The sequence below is a fragment of the Pelodiscus sinensis genome, chromosome 4 (assembly GCF_049634645.1).
Source record: "Pelodiscus sinensis isolate JC-2024 chromosome 4, ASM4963464v1, whole genome shotgun sequence".
In the NCBI taxonomy this organism is placed as follows: Eukaryota; Metazoa; Chordata; order Testudines; family Trionychidae; genus Pelodiscus; species Pelodiscus sinensis.
In genome coordinates, this window is record NC_134714.1 from 88,715,926 (window position 1) to 88,734,693 (window position 18,768).

The following is an 18,768-nucleotide window of genomic DNA, read 5'->3' on the forward strand; positions in this document are numbered from 1 at the left end:
TTGGGTTTTACAAATTTTATTTCTAGACTTTAGTTCTTTTGCTGGAAACTTGTCTGTTACAGGTCTGTTGGTGACAATGTGCATTTCAGACCAGTGATGCCAATAAGTACAATATAAAAAATGTACAAATCTGAATTGCTTGCTTACTATAGATTGTTATAATAATGTGACAAATAAAGCATCTCTGTTGGCACATGAACCTGCTTATCAGGATTTGGCCTTTTAATACATCCATATTTAAAGAAATTTGCAGTACACACTGCCACTCAGTGTAACACATATAACCAACAACCACTAATGCAATAATCATGTTTGGTTCAGAGACACAGAGATGCCACAAACAGAAGTGTTCATGAGGTAAGCAGTAAGAAATGTTCCTGAAATTTGGACAGAATGTATCCAGTCCTCCTGGGTCCTGCGACTGCTAGTAGCATTGCAATGCTTTATTATACACTATGTAGGATCTTAACTGCGTTTGCCCTCAAAATGAGTTCTAATTCTGTTTTGGTTTAGCAGCATACAGGCAACAGCTAGATTATTCTTCAGCATACAACTCTGTTAGCTGGCTTATTTATGAGATTTACAGGCTTTTTTTAAATTAGCATTCTGCTATAATTAACAAAAAAACAAAACAAAACACCCTAGTATATTATAACAGATTAAACACACAAAATACTTAGAGTTCCAGAAGATAATCTATCATACCAAATGATGAGTCCCAGCTGATGGGAAACAACAAATAGCATATAAGAGTTATATTATAATGCACCTTTCATATATCAATGTGGCTAATAACACATCTTAAAACTACTATGATAATAAACCCCAGATCAGACAAAGAATCCAGCTTTATAAAACGCATAACAAAAAACTGACATTACTTGATCTTCTGAAATGTCTGCTGTTTTTAAATTAATGCAACCTAGTTGCGAATCGCGAGACCCATTCAGAATAATGTTCAATGCATTTCAGTTTGCAGCAGAACTATGAGGCACTGTATACGAACATTAAAACCTGGTCTAAACATGGTTAACTGAAGTATGAGGTATTGTGAAACAGGAACCTTTTTGGAATAGAGCAGTAATCACATTAAGTAAAAATTGATCACATAAAAAAAATCTACAAAAAATGATGTCAATAATATAATTTTCTATGAGAAAATTAAAACCTATAACATGGCAGTATATGACATTGTATAACAACAAAAAAACAAAAACAAAAAACTGATCCATAAAATAGCAGCAAAACACAATGACAAAGATACAGAAAGCAATGTTAATTTTTTTTTTCAAACCATGCTGGGAATTTATCCATAGCAGCTCAATAAAAATGGAGGTTCCACTCCTTTTTTTTCTTTTTTTTCCTTTCTTTTCTTTTTTAATTTTTTTTTTTTTTTTACAATCAACACCTTAGCGGCAGTTTTCTCACATACATTTCACCATCACATTCTCCTCGAGCATCAACTTCAACAGCTATGACCACCTCCCTTCAGCTACTTTCTAAAATAATAATAAAAAGATACATAGCCAAGATGTGCAAATTTTCTATTTGTAGCTAAATAAAAAGAAAAAAAAACCTGGGGGATATATTGGAATAAGAACTCCTTTCAAGTACACCAAATCTATTATTTTTTAACTATGGCGTTTCTGATGGTTAGTTTTTGGAAATGTCTAAGAAGGGGCCAAATATACTGTTTTTGAAAAGAGTGCCCTTTTTTCCTTAATAAGCTGTGTTAAAACTGCAACATCAAGGGTAGAAAGATTTTTTTTAAATCAAGGGGCGATTGCATTATTTTACAAATCATACTGGCCTTATGAACATCCTCTGCAATAAATATTCTTTTTAGCCTTAACTATAAATTATATATTTTAGTGTTTAAAAACCTTCAGTTGTAAAACATCTAGAGACAATCCTTAAACTACATGTCCTATATGTGAACCTTTAAGGCCCCTAATTTACAAATGTGAATTGGCACCAAAGGATTTCTAAACTTCAACTTTTCTATAGAAAAGGATAGGAAGATATCCTGGCAATTTGTGAATGCAATTTCTCTCACTGAAACACAACCTTCGAAAAAAAATCACCTTTCCTCTAACACCATAGTTAAATGCACTTGCTTTGCAATTCAAAGTTTGCACACAAGCACTAATATATTTCCAAACCATTCCATTTAAAAAAAAATTCCCACAATAAAAGAATGTATTTCCTATATCTAATGGACTGAAAGTGCTTTGAATGGAATGGTTTTAGAATATTTAAAAAAAAAAAAAAAAAGACTAGGCTGTGGATTGAACCTGACCATAATGAGGCTGAATATCTGTTGGGTCAGACCAGCATTTTATACACAGGTAACTACAAAAATATGAAGATTACAAAAATATAATATATTATGTCAATATTTCGGTTTCTCTTTATAATAGAGTATCGTATGAGTAGTACATTGGGCCTTCCCCGACAATGCTAAGCTGGAACCCTACAAAAGCCTTATGCGCAGGCAATCCACAGGTACAAAAGATTAACATATAATAATGCTGTATACTAAAATACACTAACTAATGGGTTATGTTAACCATTTATAAGGTGAAGAGGATAAAAACCTAAGGAAATAAAATAAACATTTACAGATGAATTATAAAGTGACTAAATGCATAAGCAAGCAAGATACAGAAAAGCCTAGAACTGCGTTAAAGCTATGCTTTTTATAGGAAAAAAACAGAGAATATGTCATTTTCTATTTTAAAAAACCCTCTTCTACTTTAAAAATGGTTCGTTGGTTGGTTTTGTTTGTTTTATATGTAAGAAATGAAATCTAATACCTCCCCTGGAGACATTGTGTGTGTTAATGCCTATTTTTACAACATACAGACAAGAACACTTTAATATAAAAACTAGTTGATTATTATTGTATAAAATCCTCTATTTTTTGTAGCACAAACCCCTTGAGGTCATGCCAATATTATTTTTCTTTTTTTTAAGACAGTTTTGGGGTAATTTTGTTTGTTTGAAGTCACAGATGGAAGGGAGAAAGAGCAAGGAAAAAAATAACAAGAGTGAAGTTTTCCCTTCTGGTATAAAAATGTCCTGGAGAAAAAGGCTTCTGGGGGAAGAGATCCTGATGCTGATTCCTTCTCAGATGCCCCTTTTTTCTATTTGCTCAGATTGCCAAAAAAAAAAAAAAAAAAAAAAAAGAAAAAAAAAGATTTGGAGAAGTCCACTTAAATGTTTACGTCTCGGACATCGGTGGGTGTGCAGGAAAGGTCTGCTTCATCCTCAACAGTCTTTGTTTCTGAAGATATGTTGTGTTGCTGTGCCTGGCGTAGACTGGATTCGAGGAGGGATTCAATCTGTTCTTGGCAAGCTCGTAAACAATCCTAGAGAAGATTAAAGAGGAGGGGGAACACAAACCTTTAGAAAATAATATAAAAACCATATTCTAAATGCCATTTTAAAAAAAAAGCAAATAAAAATATAACACTATTTATATGGGGGTGAGGTGGGATGATGACTGAGTAGCTCAAGAGGTTGGGCTGTAAGTTATTGAGTTGAAACCACTGCAGTTCAGCAACTAAATTTTCGCAGATTATGTCGAATGAGAGTGTAGTCACAGTTCATCTAACTGGGATAAATGTGCATCTCAACAAATTGCTACGACAGCAAATCCTAACTGGCCCAATATTGTCAATCTCTAAGAGAAGCCAATGACTGAATAGGCCGTGGAGACTAAACTATAATGTCAGCCTTAGTAATGGTTCTTCCAGCTCTAAAATCACATTGGTGGGACAGTGCATTGAACCTTATGTTACTTCTGCCTCTTCTGTAAGTATTCTGGAGACAAACAGAGAGCTCTGTCTCCAAAGCTATCAATCTGGCATCTTTCATGAGCATTGTTTCATGCACCAAGTTTTTTGAAAAATCCTAATAGTCTCATTCTGATCTCATAGCAGTGTCACTCTGGAGTTACTAAAATGGGGTGAGATTAAGAATTAGGCCCAAGACTGTAGCGCTATATAATTTCTACCTTTAGGACAGAAATGCCTTGGCACTACGATCCATAAGTCATGTAATAAACAATGGCTGCCCAGCTAAGGAATGGCTAAATGTTGTTGAAAAGAGACTTTCAGATGAAAGATACTCCATAGATACAAAATATTAGTCATTAATATTATGATTATATTCAGCAATGGCCTGATCAGGTTAGCTAATTGATACTAACTCTGAAAGCATCTGAACAAAAAATGCAGCATTGCATAAGACCAACCTGGATGCAGGTCCTTCACAGCCTACCATCAGTCAGTAACCTCATGGCAGTGATTTTAGAAAACTCTGCTAACCTTTTAACTTGCTATTGCACTCACTGTCACAGACACCATGTAAAAGTGAGACCATTCTCTTTTCAGAGCTCTTAGCTAAATATGAGCTAGATCCTGCTAAGTACTGAGTGTCTTTTGTCTGCAGGACGGTGCCAAGCATTCTCCACTCCTGTTGACTTCCATGGAAATTAAGAACGCAAATGTCTCAGAGGTTCAAATTTCATATGAATAAAAGAACCACCCCCTTCATCTCCTGTCCCCCGCCCAGCCTCAAAGTGTACAGTTAGGAATTGGCACATCAAGCATCCGAAATTGATTTATTCACAAAAAGCTGTTAGAGCTTCAATTTTATCTTCTAGTAAATGCAGGGTTAGATATTCTTAAGCGCCATACACATCCATTGCATGGGCATAGACCTAGAATGCCTTAAATAGGCAAAACAATTACACAGCATATTGCCAAAATTCCCTGGCTTGTTGTTTACTCATATCTTTATAACAAACACTGTGAGCTTTTCTCAGCATATTTAACTTTGTGTATTAAAGACTTTGAAGTTTTCTTTTAGTATTGCCTTTTCTGATTTAACCTATGACATGCGTTAGCCCTTGCGGTGAACCCAGTCTTCCATGATAAATTGCCGTCAAAAGTGTTAGGATGTGCATGACTGAGAATGAATGTTGTTTTCCTGAGAGGGTGACCTGCCTGCTGTTTTCTTTATCTTCCAGTTTCAATTCTGCCTTCATTCAGAGGCTTCTTGTGTGATCTACCAGCTTTTCACTGATTCCACTATCACAAGAACCTCCTCTGCCACCAATAAGGGCACATGGCATCTGGGGTAAAATAAGATTAGAAACCCAAGCAAACAATTCTCTGCAAGTCCTTTCTGAGAGAGGGAGGTTAATCCTACCTCTAAGCAGATCAGACCATCAGTTACAGCTCACTGAAAACACATAACCTATGACCTTTTCTAGTTTAAACCCTAGTGTAATATTTCCTCTTGACAGAGACCCACAGTATTTTAAATGACAAAAAGAAATGCCTCATATCCTAAAGTCATCACACCTTTGACGCCTATATACCTCAGGCCTTCCCTGTGAGATCTCTAACAAGACTCTCCAAGATATGACAGATCATTTCTGACTTCTGATCCCACGGGACCCACATTTTAACTCCTGATTGCATGCATACCATCCATGACACACATAAATAGGTACGTAGAAATAGAAAGTAAATATAGTTTCTTTTTTTATTCCAGAAAGTTCAGGCTCTTTCAGGTTGACTCAGCAATAACTAGGCGGCAAGGTTCTCACTGAAAGCTAAAGTACAGTTGTTTCAGGGCAATTCCAACCCAGGCTGTTTTTGGAAACATCAAGTGTTTGAACACTGAAAACTGAAATGTGAAGTAGTTTTGCTCATAAAATTAAACAAGGAATGAATACATTTTGTAAACAGCTTGGGGGAGGCATTCTATAAACTATTATTTTTTCCTTTTGGGTAGTTTAAAGGTGTTCTTTTGATCACAGAAATGAATCTTCAATCTGAGACTGGAGGAGTAGATTGAGTTATGAGTGTATACTGTTAAATACTATACAATCTTTACAGCTTACTGTAAACCAGCTTTCTGCTAAACTGCAATTTAATAAACAAAGTGGTGTTTGAACAAATTTGTTTTTGTTCAAATTATGTTTCAGGTAAATATTAAATGAACAGCTTCTCTGTGAGAATAAAGTTCTCAAAAATGCTACATACAAAGTAGAAAATGTATATAATACATTTTCATCATTAGCATAACATAATTGACATCCCAGAGTTACACTTAAAATTTTATTTTTCCATTCTACTCATAGCTTCTGAATACTGGAAGCAAATAAACTTGTGTGCTAGTCTGATAACTTCTCCCAACAACTTTTCTGCTTCACTACCCATATTTTCAATGCCCACAGTTTGCTCAAGGTCATAAGCCCTTCCTGGATTAATTAAGCTTTTCAGTGGGAAAAAAAGGCCTACTAACTGATGTAGTCAGATACCTTTATTTAACATACACACTAGACATGATCAGATTGAAATTCAGTCCATCATAAGATTTAGGGTCCTATCTAAAGAAAACAAACAACAACAACAAATCTATTTGGAAATCCTTTGTTATTGCCTGGCTCATTAAAAATAATAGACACATGTCTGAAGGTGTCTCTGGTGTGGGCAGGCAAGAGAAGCAAATTCCACTGCATTAACAGACAGCATGGAAACCCAATCTAATCTAGTTTAGCAAATTTCTGGCCTGGAAATGAATGTCAAGCAAAATTCAATCCATTTGGATGATGGGGTCAGTAACAGAATGATGGAAGACAGCCCAAGACTTCTAATTGTGATTATCTTACTTCTAATTACCACTGATCAAAGGCAGTATGGGAAACTGGACTCTTACCAACATAAACACTAACCATAAAAGAATTTCAATCAGGTGATATTGATTTTACTTTAGACTCAACTTTCTTGAGATGGAGGTAAAAAGTATCACTACAAAAACTGAAATCTAACAGCCCAGTTGCTCCAGCTTGCAAATACTCAGGAAAAGTGTTAACCATTTTGTCAAAATGCATCAGTCTAATAAATATTTCCAAACAATTGATTCCACGTGATACTAAATGTATAGCAATATGTGTCATCACTTGTGGATCAATGATTCAAGCAAAGTTATTAAGAAAACTTTTAAGGATCAGGACTAGTGTTTGATACATTAATTAATATATTATATAAGAAATAAAGCAGTAAGCATCTAGTAATGGGATCCCTCTTTGTAAAAAATCAAGTAATTGTTAAATTCACAGAGTAATTATAGCAGAGGGGATTGCACCTTTATTATAAACATGGGAACAGAAAGCATGTTAATACCAAAGACCAAGAAAGAAACAATAAAAAGGTAGGTGATCTTTTCTTTTTGAGGTGCTTTAAACAAATTTACACATAACTATGTGATATTTCTTATTTTACCAATGTAAAAACCTTATGACTAACAATCAAAAAAGTTTCCTTCCCACACATCTTAAAGATCTTCCTTCTAATTCAGTTTGAATTTGCAAATTACTTATGAATAATAAAACTCAATGCCCAAAGTGATTTTACATCTAATTTAAGCTATTTTCCTTTTTCAAACACCTTCAGTGACCAAGTCAAATCATGTAAGGGCATATTGCAGTTCTACTAGTTACGGAGCTCTGTGATATGATAAAATCGAATTCTTGATTTTTATATATATATATATATATATATATATATATATATATATATATATATATATATATATATATATATAAAATAATATTTTCTTTTAAATTAGATATTCACTATCAGTGCTAATAGCAGGCAGCTTACTTGTATGTGATTCAAGTTTCTTGAATTGGATGGAGTTCAAGCATACACACACATAAGCACCTGCATTGTCCTAACAAATTAGCCAAAGTATTATGCGTATATTCCACTCCAGCAATGTAATACTTAAAACATCTTTTTTCCATTTCTAAAGTGCAGTACTTAAGAGTATTTAACATTTCAGCACTAGTAAATTCTGCTCCTATTAATACTAAGGGCAAAAAAATCTGCTGAACAGAGTGGTATAGAATCTTGAAATAATTAGGGTAGGCAGAAAATCAGGAGCCGTGACATATCTGCCTGTGTTGGCGTCACTTAAATTCTATCAAAATACTACAAAAATATTCCCATAGTTGGAAACCAACCCTTATAATGCTTTCAAAGAAAAGTATTTTACTAACAATCATTTCAATTCTATGTATCATAGCCCCTTATATTAACTTGGGTGTCAGCTGTTTGGGTGTTAGCATGATTATATATCTTCAGTCTCAGTGGGGTAGCCATGTTAGTCTGTAACCTTAAAAAAAACGAGTTGGATAGGAAGATGATGTCTGGATTTTTGCGAGTTTTTTACTCCACTCAAGGTTATCAGAAGAAGTGGATTTTGCCCATGAAAGCTCATGATATGATATATATTTTTGTTAGCCTCTAAGGTGCCACAGGACTATTCATTGTTTTTATATAGTTTTTGATCACATAACATGACGGTTTTAACAGCATCTCAAAGATTCTGTTTCAAACCACAGGGTTGTCTTTATTTGACTCATTGTTCACTGCTTGGAGACCTCACAAGAACCTTTTTAAAGCATCTATTTATTGGTCTTCCACATTGTTACAAAACAAAGCTAAACTCTGCCCCAACTTCACACACCATTATGACATGGATCATTGATTTTAGGTCTTCCTTGTAGGCTCCCTTCCTGGCCCATTCACTCATGAAAGGTTTATTGCTTACTAGTTACTGATGTGCATCTCCTGGAAGCTGCAGGGCAAAAGGAGAGTCCTGTGAGGACCATCTACCTTGTTAGAATGTCATGGGACAAACATTTGTTCCAAAAGGGAATTCAATACCAGCTACTGTGCAGATCTAGCATGTAATAAACCAAATTAGATAATTAGATAAATGCCCTTTAAAAAAAGGCATTTCACACCACTTGGCACAATGAAGGGACTCAGGAGTGGTCAACGATAAGGTCAGAGATACCATGAGGTCTATTGCAATCTTAGTAACTATTTCCTTGTTTTATTTTAAAGCTTTGGTTCTATATAGACTGCTGGTTTAATAACCTACACACCAAATACAGCCTCGGCAACTGTCCTAAACCAATTTAAGAGTTTCCTTTGCTTTGCTGATGTCTGTCTAGGAAAATTAGAACTGGTCATGGTGCTTTTATCAATGAACTGTAGTAACATAATGTCTTATTATTACTGTATATAAGGATGACTAATAGTCACCGGGAAGAACAAAAGAGAATACATTTAAAAACCCACTTTCAGGCATTACTTTGATCAGAGTTTAACTGTCAAATCATATGCAACAGTGAGGAACTCATAAAACTCTAAGATAGAGAGACTGAAAGAATCACTTACCGGGTCACATTTGATAACTTGTGATAGGAAATGTGTCAGACATTGATAGGAGAGGAAAGTGTGATTGTTTCCCAGGTGAAGGCCTTGCACAGCTGCTACCACGCTCCCAGCTGCGATCATGGAAGGTGGGTTTGAAATAAATTTGACGTCTGTTTAAAGAGAGAAGGAAAAAAAGAAAGAGAATTGATTTATTTAGGAAGAGCTTGCTTGTCTCTCCTAAGGAGCAGATATGATTGCAAAATAACAAGTCTGAAGAGACTATAGGAATATAAACAAAGATTCCTCCTAATGTAACTTAACAACATAGGCAATTATGGTGCCCAATCCCACAAGCACTTATGCACATGAATAACTTTTCCTGAGTAAGAAAACCTTTTTATAGAGAGGCCTGAAAGACTAATCATTCCTTTGAGGGATTTTTAGGATATTAGGCCCTTATCCTGCAACACTTATAAATATATTTTATTTCAGTGAACAATTCTATTTAAATCAACAGGATTACTCACACAAGTAAACCTATTCACATTTTAAAACTTTTGCCAAATCAGGTGCATTATGTGATACATAAGCTGCCTCTGAATCACATACCATTTAAAATATCAACCTTTGCAATTATGTTAGAAATAGAGAAATGTGTAACTTGAATGTAAAACAAAAGCAAAAACAAACACCGGAGATTGAGACCACTTAAGCCTGTCAGTAGGTGAATATTCCATATTTAAATTAAGGCTTCGTCTTAAAATGCTTTGTCTCAACCTAGTCTCTTGTCAGCGGCTGCCATCTATCCTGGCAACAGGGATTTAATGTAAATGTGGCATAACTAAGTGACGGGGGTCCCAAGAATTGGCGGACAATCAGTTACATTCTGCAGTGACACCATGCTGACAAGAGGCTGGGCCCCCTTCCAGACTGCATTGCTGTAGGTCTCTCTACAAAACCACTCCCATGATTCCTTGAGGGGCCTATCTCTGCCATTAGAATGTTATTCCCCCTTTTTTTTAATAAGGGCAAATAATGAGGCATAATCCACATTTTAATGCTAAGGCTCTTTCTGCTCTACAGGAATGTGTTTGATTTCATAGCAAGTGCACCCTGTACCAAAGTATTAGGAGGAAAAGAAGTGTGTGGGGTACTAGTAAATGTTTAATTTTTTTAGGGAGAAAAGGGAAATAACATCTTATATACAATACCACGAGATACATTCCTTCCTCTTTTATCAAATGTACAACTTCTCCCTGGCTGTATAAACATACACTATCTGTCAAACCCATGAATTAAATCAAAGGCATGAAAAACTAAAGCTGAGAGGGCCCTATGGAACAACTTAAATATTAAATCGTTCATCTCCTTTATTATGAATTAATAACTTTTGTGTAAAGGCTTTAACAGTAAAAGCATGAGAGCTCTTTCTCTAGTATATAATAAATACGTATCATGGTAAGTATTATAGGTACAGTTTGGGATTTATCTCTGATTATCTATACCACGGACCTGTTCCATACCCACCTTCCAAAGGGCAATTTGCCTAGAACTTTATTAAATTGAAGTGCCTTCAAAATTAAATGGATGTGATTAAGTATGGAAGGATTTTTTGTGTGATATGCTGCCAGCTAAAAGCCAATCAGTATCTAAACTCATGTCATGAGAGACATATTTGAAAAAAGGTCTAACTTACCTCTTCATTGCCCCTCCCCCTTTTCCCCAAAAGATTTGTAAATATATTCAGTTTGTTGCCAATACATGCATCCTATAGGCAGTATCTGATCTATCACTCATACGTTTTCTCAGGTACACTTAAAAGTGAAAGGACTTCTGTCACTTTTAATAAGTCTGAAGATTTGATTCATCAAAATTTGGTTGTATACACGTGCCCAGTCACAGTGAATTACCTCCAATGTTTATTTAGTTTCTGTTCTACAGGAAATGGCCCAAAATGGCCAAAATTATGCAAGTTTAATGAGTCCATTTAGGCAGTAGCAAGTTTGGGATTCCTATTTTCTTTTTTCTTTTAAAGGGAGCAATAAAGAAAAACATGAATCCATAGTCCCACCCTTATTCTGTCCAAGGTGGAAAAGTAATAATGAAGTTTAAATGACCAGTTTGTGTCTGTCCCCATAACCACTCCAGACAAGCAGGATGGACTGTCTTTTTGTTGCAACTCAACAAGGAATTATTTGTGGCAGAGGCCACTAATTTCAGCATATTAATCAGGGGGCCCCTCTGGCCTGTAATTGGATGCCCCCAAGTGAAGAGTGTGGCATCATTGTCAGCCTCCATCGCCTCATCTTGCGCTATTGAGCGCTCAGGAACAAGGGGGCTTCGGTGAGATGAATTAGACCTGACACAGCCACAATGGGGAAGGGGGCCCCATCAATTGAAGCACACATCCCCAGTAGCCTATCTGAGACTTCATCCAAAAAGAATAAACAACTTCAGCGTTGTTAAAAAGAGAGAGAGAGGGAGAGAGAGAGAGAGAGAGAGAGGGAGAGAGAGAGAGGGGCGGGGGGGGGGGGGAGAGGAGAGAGAAGAATGCCAGCCACCCTGAAGGGAGGACAAAGCAGGCATCTAGGCGCTGCAGAGCTTTAAAAAAATTCCTAACAAGGCGAGTCACCCCTTTTCCTTTTTAAATGGAGCAACAATTCCATCCGTCTGGAGAGCTGGGGGCTATGAATGAAAATCTTTTCATTGAGGCAAATCAAAACTGTGAACATAAATCACTTGCTGCAAGATGCAACAGGTTCCAACTGGTCACATACCTTGAGTCTCCCAATTTTATAAAGGCCAGAGAATAGAAGAATTGTAGCAAAGTTGTTTCAAAGCAGGGTCTTTCTTTCTTTCTCTCCACCAGGGATGAGGAAAGAAAGGAGAGAAGAAGAACAATAATCATAACATAAAGGGGCCTGTTATGTTTAGATAACCAGAGGGCCACAATAAAATGCTGAAGCTCCCAATATTTGTTCCTTTTCATTGTTTTGCTAGTATAGAGCTGGAGCTTTTCCTTAACTCTGTCTTAACTTGGGCCAAAAAAAGGCCTGTTTCCTTTTGAGTTATCCCTGCCTTGCTTGGCCATACCAAAACCCCATTCATTAAGATCAATTATGTGTTAACTTCAAACAAGCCCTGGTTATTTTTTTTTCTTTCTCTAATCTACCACAGCAAAATGCATCCTTTAGGGAAAATATATTTTAAAAATAAAACAAATCCCCTTCTATTTGACAGACAACTGAGGAGGGAGGGTAAAGGGAATTTCACTCAACATCACCTTTCTATGTAAGTTTTTCTATTAAGCGCAAATACACAAACACATCTTCAAACACTTCCCCTGTCTTCATTTGGTTAAACTTTTTTTTAAAGCTAGCAATTACTTTGCTGTGTCACCTCAAGTGATCTACCATTAGTTTAGGGCACCTGTTGTATTGCAAGTAGCGCTCACAGAAGGCCTGATCCAAAGACCTCTGGAGTCAATTTCCCAGTGGCTCCCATGGGCTCTGGATCAGGCCCACAAAGTATTATCAGAAGTGCAACAAGCTTGCAATCCCTCTAGATTAGAGATGGCTAGAAAAAATATGACACAACCAAGAGTGAAGCTCAGATGCTTTTGAAGACCCATGTTCTTCATCTTCATCCTGATTTCTGTCTAGGTATCACTAGCCAACAACGGAGTCATCAGATGGGACAAAAACTAAATAAAAACCCAAAGCTAGTCAGAAGCTCTGTTCAGCTTTCCTTACTCAGGAACTATTGCCAAGGGCTTCAATGGAGTGCTGAATAGGGTACCCAGTGTTGGTGATCTTCATGCTCTTTTTAAAAGCTCAGTAAAATTTTCTGAACGTGGTTCACATTCGCTGGTCCATTTTCCACCTACCCATGTGGTATGAAGCATAGTGTTAAATATAGGCTCTGGATGTGCTTTCTAAAAGAACCATAACAACACTGACAGTAGATCAAAGTACTGGATTCTTAGCAAGGCTTCAACCTTTGAACTACTCTTGTTTTCATCATTATCACTGCCAGCACAACAACCTTGGTTAAACATCCCCATATCCAAAGGGGAGACTGGATAGCTAGAAACACCAGCTACAACTAACAATTCCAATGAGGCGAGCACGTATTAGAATTCACTGCAATCTCTTTGTCCCATCTAGAATCTCTATCTAAGAGAATACATTTGATTTTCCACAAATGTTTCAAACCCTTTAAAAAACTATCTGGAGAGGTTCTAGCACTCATATTAGGAACAATGCATTTTCCAGCCAATCAAACTTGTAAGCTGCGGGCCATTCTGTAGTTACACCTAGCATAAAGGCAAGGCTGAAACCTGACAATAATTTAAATATTTATCTTCAGGGGCTCTGGCTATTTCTCAGGGTCAGACACTTCAGTAGGCATGACTACATGAGGCCAATACATTCTTCTTCTTCTTTTTTTTTAAATGCTTATTATATTTCTTGAAACTTTCTACCGAATCCATCCCTGGGCTAACAACACTGAACACTAACTTGCATCAGGAATTAATTTGCCCTTTGGCTTTAAATACGCCCTAATTTTTCAAGTATAGAGACATTTTCTTCAGACTGAATGATTTACTATCATCATGCTCCTTTCACTTAATTATTTTTGGATATAATATTCATATACATAAAGGCAGTATTATTCAATCATTGCCAGTGAGTTATTAGCATCAACAAGATCCTCGACATTTATTTTTTGAGATGATACAGGCTTCCCTTCAAAGGAACATTTGCTTTGGCTGCCTTTGATTCCTTTTTCTTTTGCCACCTTTGGGTTTCTCTTGCCACGCTAAGGGAAATCACATGGAATAAGAATTTTAAAGAAAAAAAAAAACAATCCTTTTAGAACCACCTTTGTCCTGCCAGCCCCTCCACTCTTTCACATGAGAAGGGTGGTAAATGGAGATCATAAAAGCAGTGTTACTCTTCTGATCTCTTGCTCCCCATCTTAGTCGTGTTACGGTTCAATGAATAACCATGCATGCACTCACGCACACCATTTGTGCACGTAGAGTTTCAGGGAACTAGCACAAACACACACACACATAGTGCCCTTGAAACCAAAGATCAGGCCTCCGCAAACTTGGCCTGGGGAACAGTCAGTGTCTCTGGCTCCTCTAGAGTCCGCCCCTGCACATGCCTTCAGCAAAGCACGTGGCCAGCTGGGTGTGGACAGCAGACTCAGTCCTGTGCCAGAAAAGCCTCCGCACCATGTGCCCCTTCTGCAATCCACCATCTACCAGCATGGGAAACAGGGCAACTTGAATGAGGGAGATTTTAAACATGCCAGTAGAATACACTCACATACAGTGCTAACCACATGCAAATTCTTCCTCCTAATGACTTTCAAAACTGCCTTAAAGTGAATCCACAAAGAGGAAGTCTCCCTCCAGGCCAGAGATTCTTTGGCAGGCGTACATAGGCCTAGATATACACTGGAAAAAGATCTAGTCGTTCTTTGAGATCGGTTTATTAAATCACTTTCCAAGAAGAATTTTATATATTTACATTAAATTCAGAAGAGAGGCATCTGCTCAGAAACTTACCTTTTGCAAAGTAATCCACTTCTGCAAATGGGGGACAACACTCAGGGCTTATATTATCTGCACTGAGTGCTGTGAACTTGCTGTATAGTAACTCTATGGGTAGTCTTAGGAGTTGGGGATAGGGTGAGTGTTGGGTTAGGGGGACATCATGCCATTTTAGTGTGCAGGGCATACCTGTAGCGCACAGAGCCACAAAAGTCTGGGCATGTTTACGGATGATTTGCTTGGTGTCCTCAGCCACAGGCATTTTAGTAAGGAAATGTTCAATGAAATCATGAGGGGTCATTGCAGCCAGATTCCATTTCAGCTTATTCACCAGAAACAGCTCCATTTGCTACAAAAACAAAAAGGAGGGAAGGGGGGAAAGAAGGAAAATGGTTAGAAGCTCTCCTTATGGACAGCTTTGAAATGTAGCAATTGCTTCTGAAGTAGTTTCGGTGACTTTGGTCTTTTTTTTTTTTTACTGTATTCTGGAATCTTAACGCACTGGCAATCTTTTTGAGGCACTGACTTCTGCATGAGGGGGAAACTAGGACTAAAATACTACTCTTGCTAACTAGTGGTGCTGTTAAGGATGACTACCAGCAGGAGAGCACCTAGGTGAGGATGCCTTTTTGCATGCAACTACTGGAAAGACTTATCCTCGCCCAGCTGCCTTGAAACGCTCCATTAAACAGTCAAGTTGCTGAACGGCACATTCGGAACGCAAGAGGGCGCCAGCCACCCACGTTTTCCACGCTGGACTGGACTTTCTCTTAGGGTGAGGTAATAATGAGAGTATTGGGGTGGGGGGGGGGGCTCATTCGAACAATCTACGGTCTAGTTTAGTCTGCAGTCCCAGAGCGTTTGCACAAGCCCGGGCTAAGGCGCGCGTGGGACCCCTTCATGCCAACTCCTTTGGGTTGGGGGAGGTGGGTGCACTCTCTCTGAGAGCCATGTAAGTTACATCTCCTGTCCCCATGTGCGAGTCAGGGAGTTAGCCTGGGAGCTGGAGCGGAACGAGCAATAATTCTACGGGGGTGAAATGCGCATAATGCTTCAGTGGCGGCGTGGGGGGGCGGGGGAGGCAGGCTGGGCAGATCTGAAGAACAAGCCTGACGATTTTCTCTGTCGGGCGGGCTTATTTATGTGATTTAATTGTTTGTATGTATTTCTCTTCCTCGCTCCTGCTCGTGCTTTTTTTTTCTCCCCCCAGACGAAAGAAACGTGAAATTACCAGTAACTCGTCGGGTCTAATAGAGTTATCGGTGTAAATGCACAGTTTTTCTGCGGTCAGAGGAATAGTTTCCTTCATTTTTGACGCCACAAACATGCAGGTAGCTCCCAGGAGTTGCAATCGGCTTTTCTTGAGGGGTTCAAACGATAAAAATCTGTCCAAATAATTCATAGCCAAGGGGAAAACCTCCTCTTCACATTTCTGCTCCTCGCAAACCTGGAAAAGGAGAGAGCTCGTTGAAACGACCAGTAATTGCATCCACTATTAAATCCAGTTATGCCTCCTCCCCCCACCCCCAACCAAAGCTTGAAGGGCAAGGCAGAGGATGGGGTTGACGGGGGAGAAATAAATTTCCCCAAAAGGAGAGGAGGGAAGACTTAAAAGAAACTGAAAGAGAAAGTCGCAAAGAGAGAAAGTGGGGAAATGTGGTGTGAAAAATCCGCAGGCGAGCTTTGGTAAAAATCTGGGTGCTCGCAGATCGGGAGTCGCTTTTTTTTAAAAAAAAGGACAAATAACTTGCAAAGTGATGCAGGGGCCCAGCTGGGCTCCCAGGGTTTTCTTTAATTATTATGATTATTATTTCTTATTTACTTGGGTGCAGCCGATCTTCTGCTTTGCTCGAGACACAAAGGTGGCGTCCGGAGCAGCCGCACCAGCCCCATTTCCCCAGACGTCATCTTTTCAAAAAATATTTAAAAATATTTAAAAAATCAGCCCAAGCTCCAAAAACGGCTGAAAATGACCCGGCGGGGGTCCTTTACCGATCCCCGTGCTGATGGGGCACCTAGGGGCGGTCAGGGAGATACCCCGAAATCAAACTCCCTCGTTCCCCCTCACCCTCTTCAGAAAAGCAACGTGCGACATTTCCTAGAGCAAGGGCAACGTGCTGCGCTTTCAAAAATTAATTAAAAATAGATCGCAGGCGTCCAAGGCTTCGGAAAAGGCATGAAAATGTAGCCCAGGCTCCCTAGATCCTGCTGGGGATGCCCTGGGACATGTCCTGCCAGGGGAGTGGGGCATTTGAACTGGATTTTGCCATGCGACCTTGCCGAAAGTTCCTGCAGCACAAGCATGTCTTTGAGGGGTGACCACAGCTCGCTCTCTGCTCTGAACAAAGAAACTTTCACCCTGCATTTCCCCCAGAAATGACAGAGCCCAACAGCCGATCCCCCTGTCCACAGCCCCAGCAGGGACCCCCATTTCTGGGACGCCCCCTGCCCCCCTTGGCTCGCTCCTGGGGACTTGCTAATTTTCTAATTATTAATAAACACTTTTGCTTTGCAATAAAAGAACAAAGATGGCGCATAATACTGGCACGGGCAGCACTTGCATACGTGTACATCGATATTAATTTAAAATAAAATCCCAATAAAATAGCTGGCGAGGTTTAATTGCTGCCCGAAGACAAGAGTGGGGCCTCGGGGTGCCTGGGAAGTTGCTGTGTTCATCTGGGATCCCAGAGGAGGCGTCTTAAGGGGGCTTTTTCCAGCTGGGGCTGTGAAACTTTGTTTTCTCTGGCACCGAGTTCATTTGAAAAGGTTCAAGGGAGCCCCCCCGCCCCAGAATTTATTTTTGTTTTAGAGATGGGGGTGCGGGGCTTGCTTTCCCGCTATGGAAGGCACCTCATTGTTAAGAAGCAAATAGAAGATAAGGGGATAAAAGCCATCACATTCTTGACTGTCAATATATAGCTCTAGCGTTACCTCCAATGCTGAAGGAAGCTTTTGGGGGGGGGGGCGAGGGGGCAGATTCTAGAACGGGGGAGCCATTCAGGGTTGGTTAATGCAGCAGCTTGCAAAGAAATCTCTGAAACATACAAACCTCCAGCATCCAAGTGGCAACTATTTTCCTCATATATGGCAAGATTTCCTTCTGCACGCACTTGAAGTAGGACACAGAGGGCGAGCAGGTCTCCTCTGCTTTCAGCATTGTCTGCAGAACCCTGTCATTGAGGAGGTTGGTATCTAGATAGGCTCTTCTGATGGTCTCCACTTCACAACACAGCAGCTGATGTTCCATGTCTGTCTCCTTCTTCCAAAGGCAGTTTTCTAAAGGACTGAGTCAGTCAGTCTCTCGCTCGCTTCCCCTTCCAGGAGTCCTTTGGATGCTGCTTGCTGCTACTGCCGCTACAGCCCTCTGGAGGCTGCAAAACTTTCTAACTTCCAACAAAAGTCTCCTGTATAGCCCCTGTGACGTTTACTGTTGTTAAGCAGAGATCAAAGCACAAGAGAGAATGAGACAGAGAGTGAGAGAGAAGCCAAAAGCAAGGGGCAGAGCCCTAAAGCCATCCCATAGGCTTTAAGTCCTTCCCCTTATACAGAAGCAAGGGTTTAATGCAAATGAGACAAGGGCTTGCTTTCTTCAAGGGAAGCAGAGAGGTGGGGGAAACCCAAATTGTCTCTTCAGCATATCATGCATAATTTTTAAAATCGAGAGAGTAATGCAGTGGGAGCCAAATGATGAATGGGACTAGGCCACACACAGTCAGGCATGGCTATAAATACAGGGAAGCTTATTTATTATCATTTTAGTGGGGGAGGGCAGCAGGACCATATTCATTATTATCACCCATCTCTAAATTAAACTAGCATTGTTTAAAAATAGGCTTTCAACCTGGCCTGCCAGGGCATGTAGAGGATCTTGTCCTTTTCCATTCCTTGTACCTACCCCCTCCCCCAACCTCACCAAGTCAGTGTAGATTTTTGCTGCATCCCCGAACTGAAAAG

General features: G+C 39.1%; 1 protein-coding gene across 1 annotated transcript; it reads right to left on the bottom strand.

Annotated features, from left to right (window-relative positions):
- On the bottom strand, nucleotides 1–18,304 carry CCND1 (cyclin D1). The gene is made up of 5 exons (XM_006111469.4): nucleotides 17,864–18,304; nucleotides 16,043–16,258; nucleotides 15,001–15,160; nucleotides 9,270–9,418; nucleotides 1–3,371 (listed from the first exon to the last, which is right to left on the bottom strand). The coding sequence occupies exons 1-5, from the start codon at nucleotides 18,059–18,061 to the stop codon at nucleotides 3,216–3,218; spliced, it is 879 nt and encodes a 292-aa protein (XP_006111531.1). The 5' UTR covers nucleotides 18,062–18,304; the 3' UTR covers nucleotides 1–3,215.
- Between the last annotated feature and the right edge of the window lie 464 nt (nucleotides 18,305–18,768).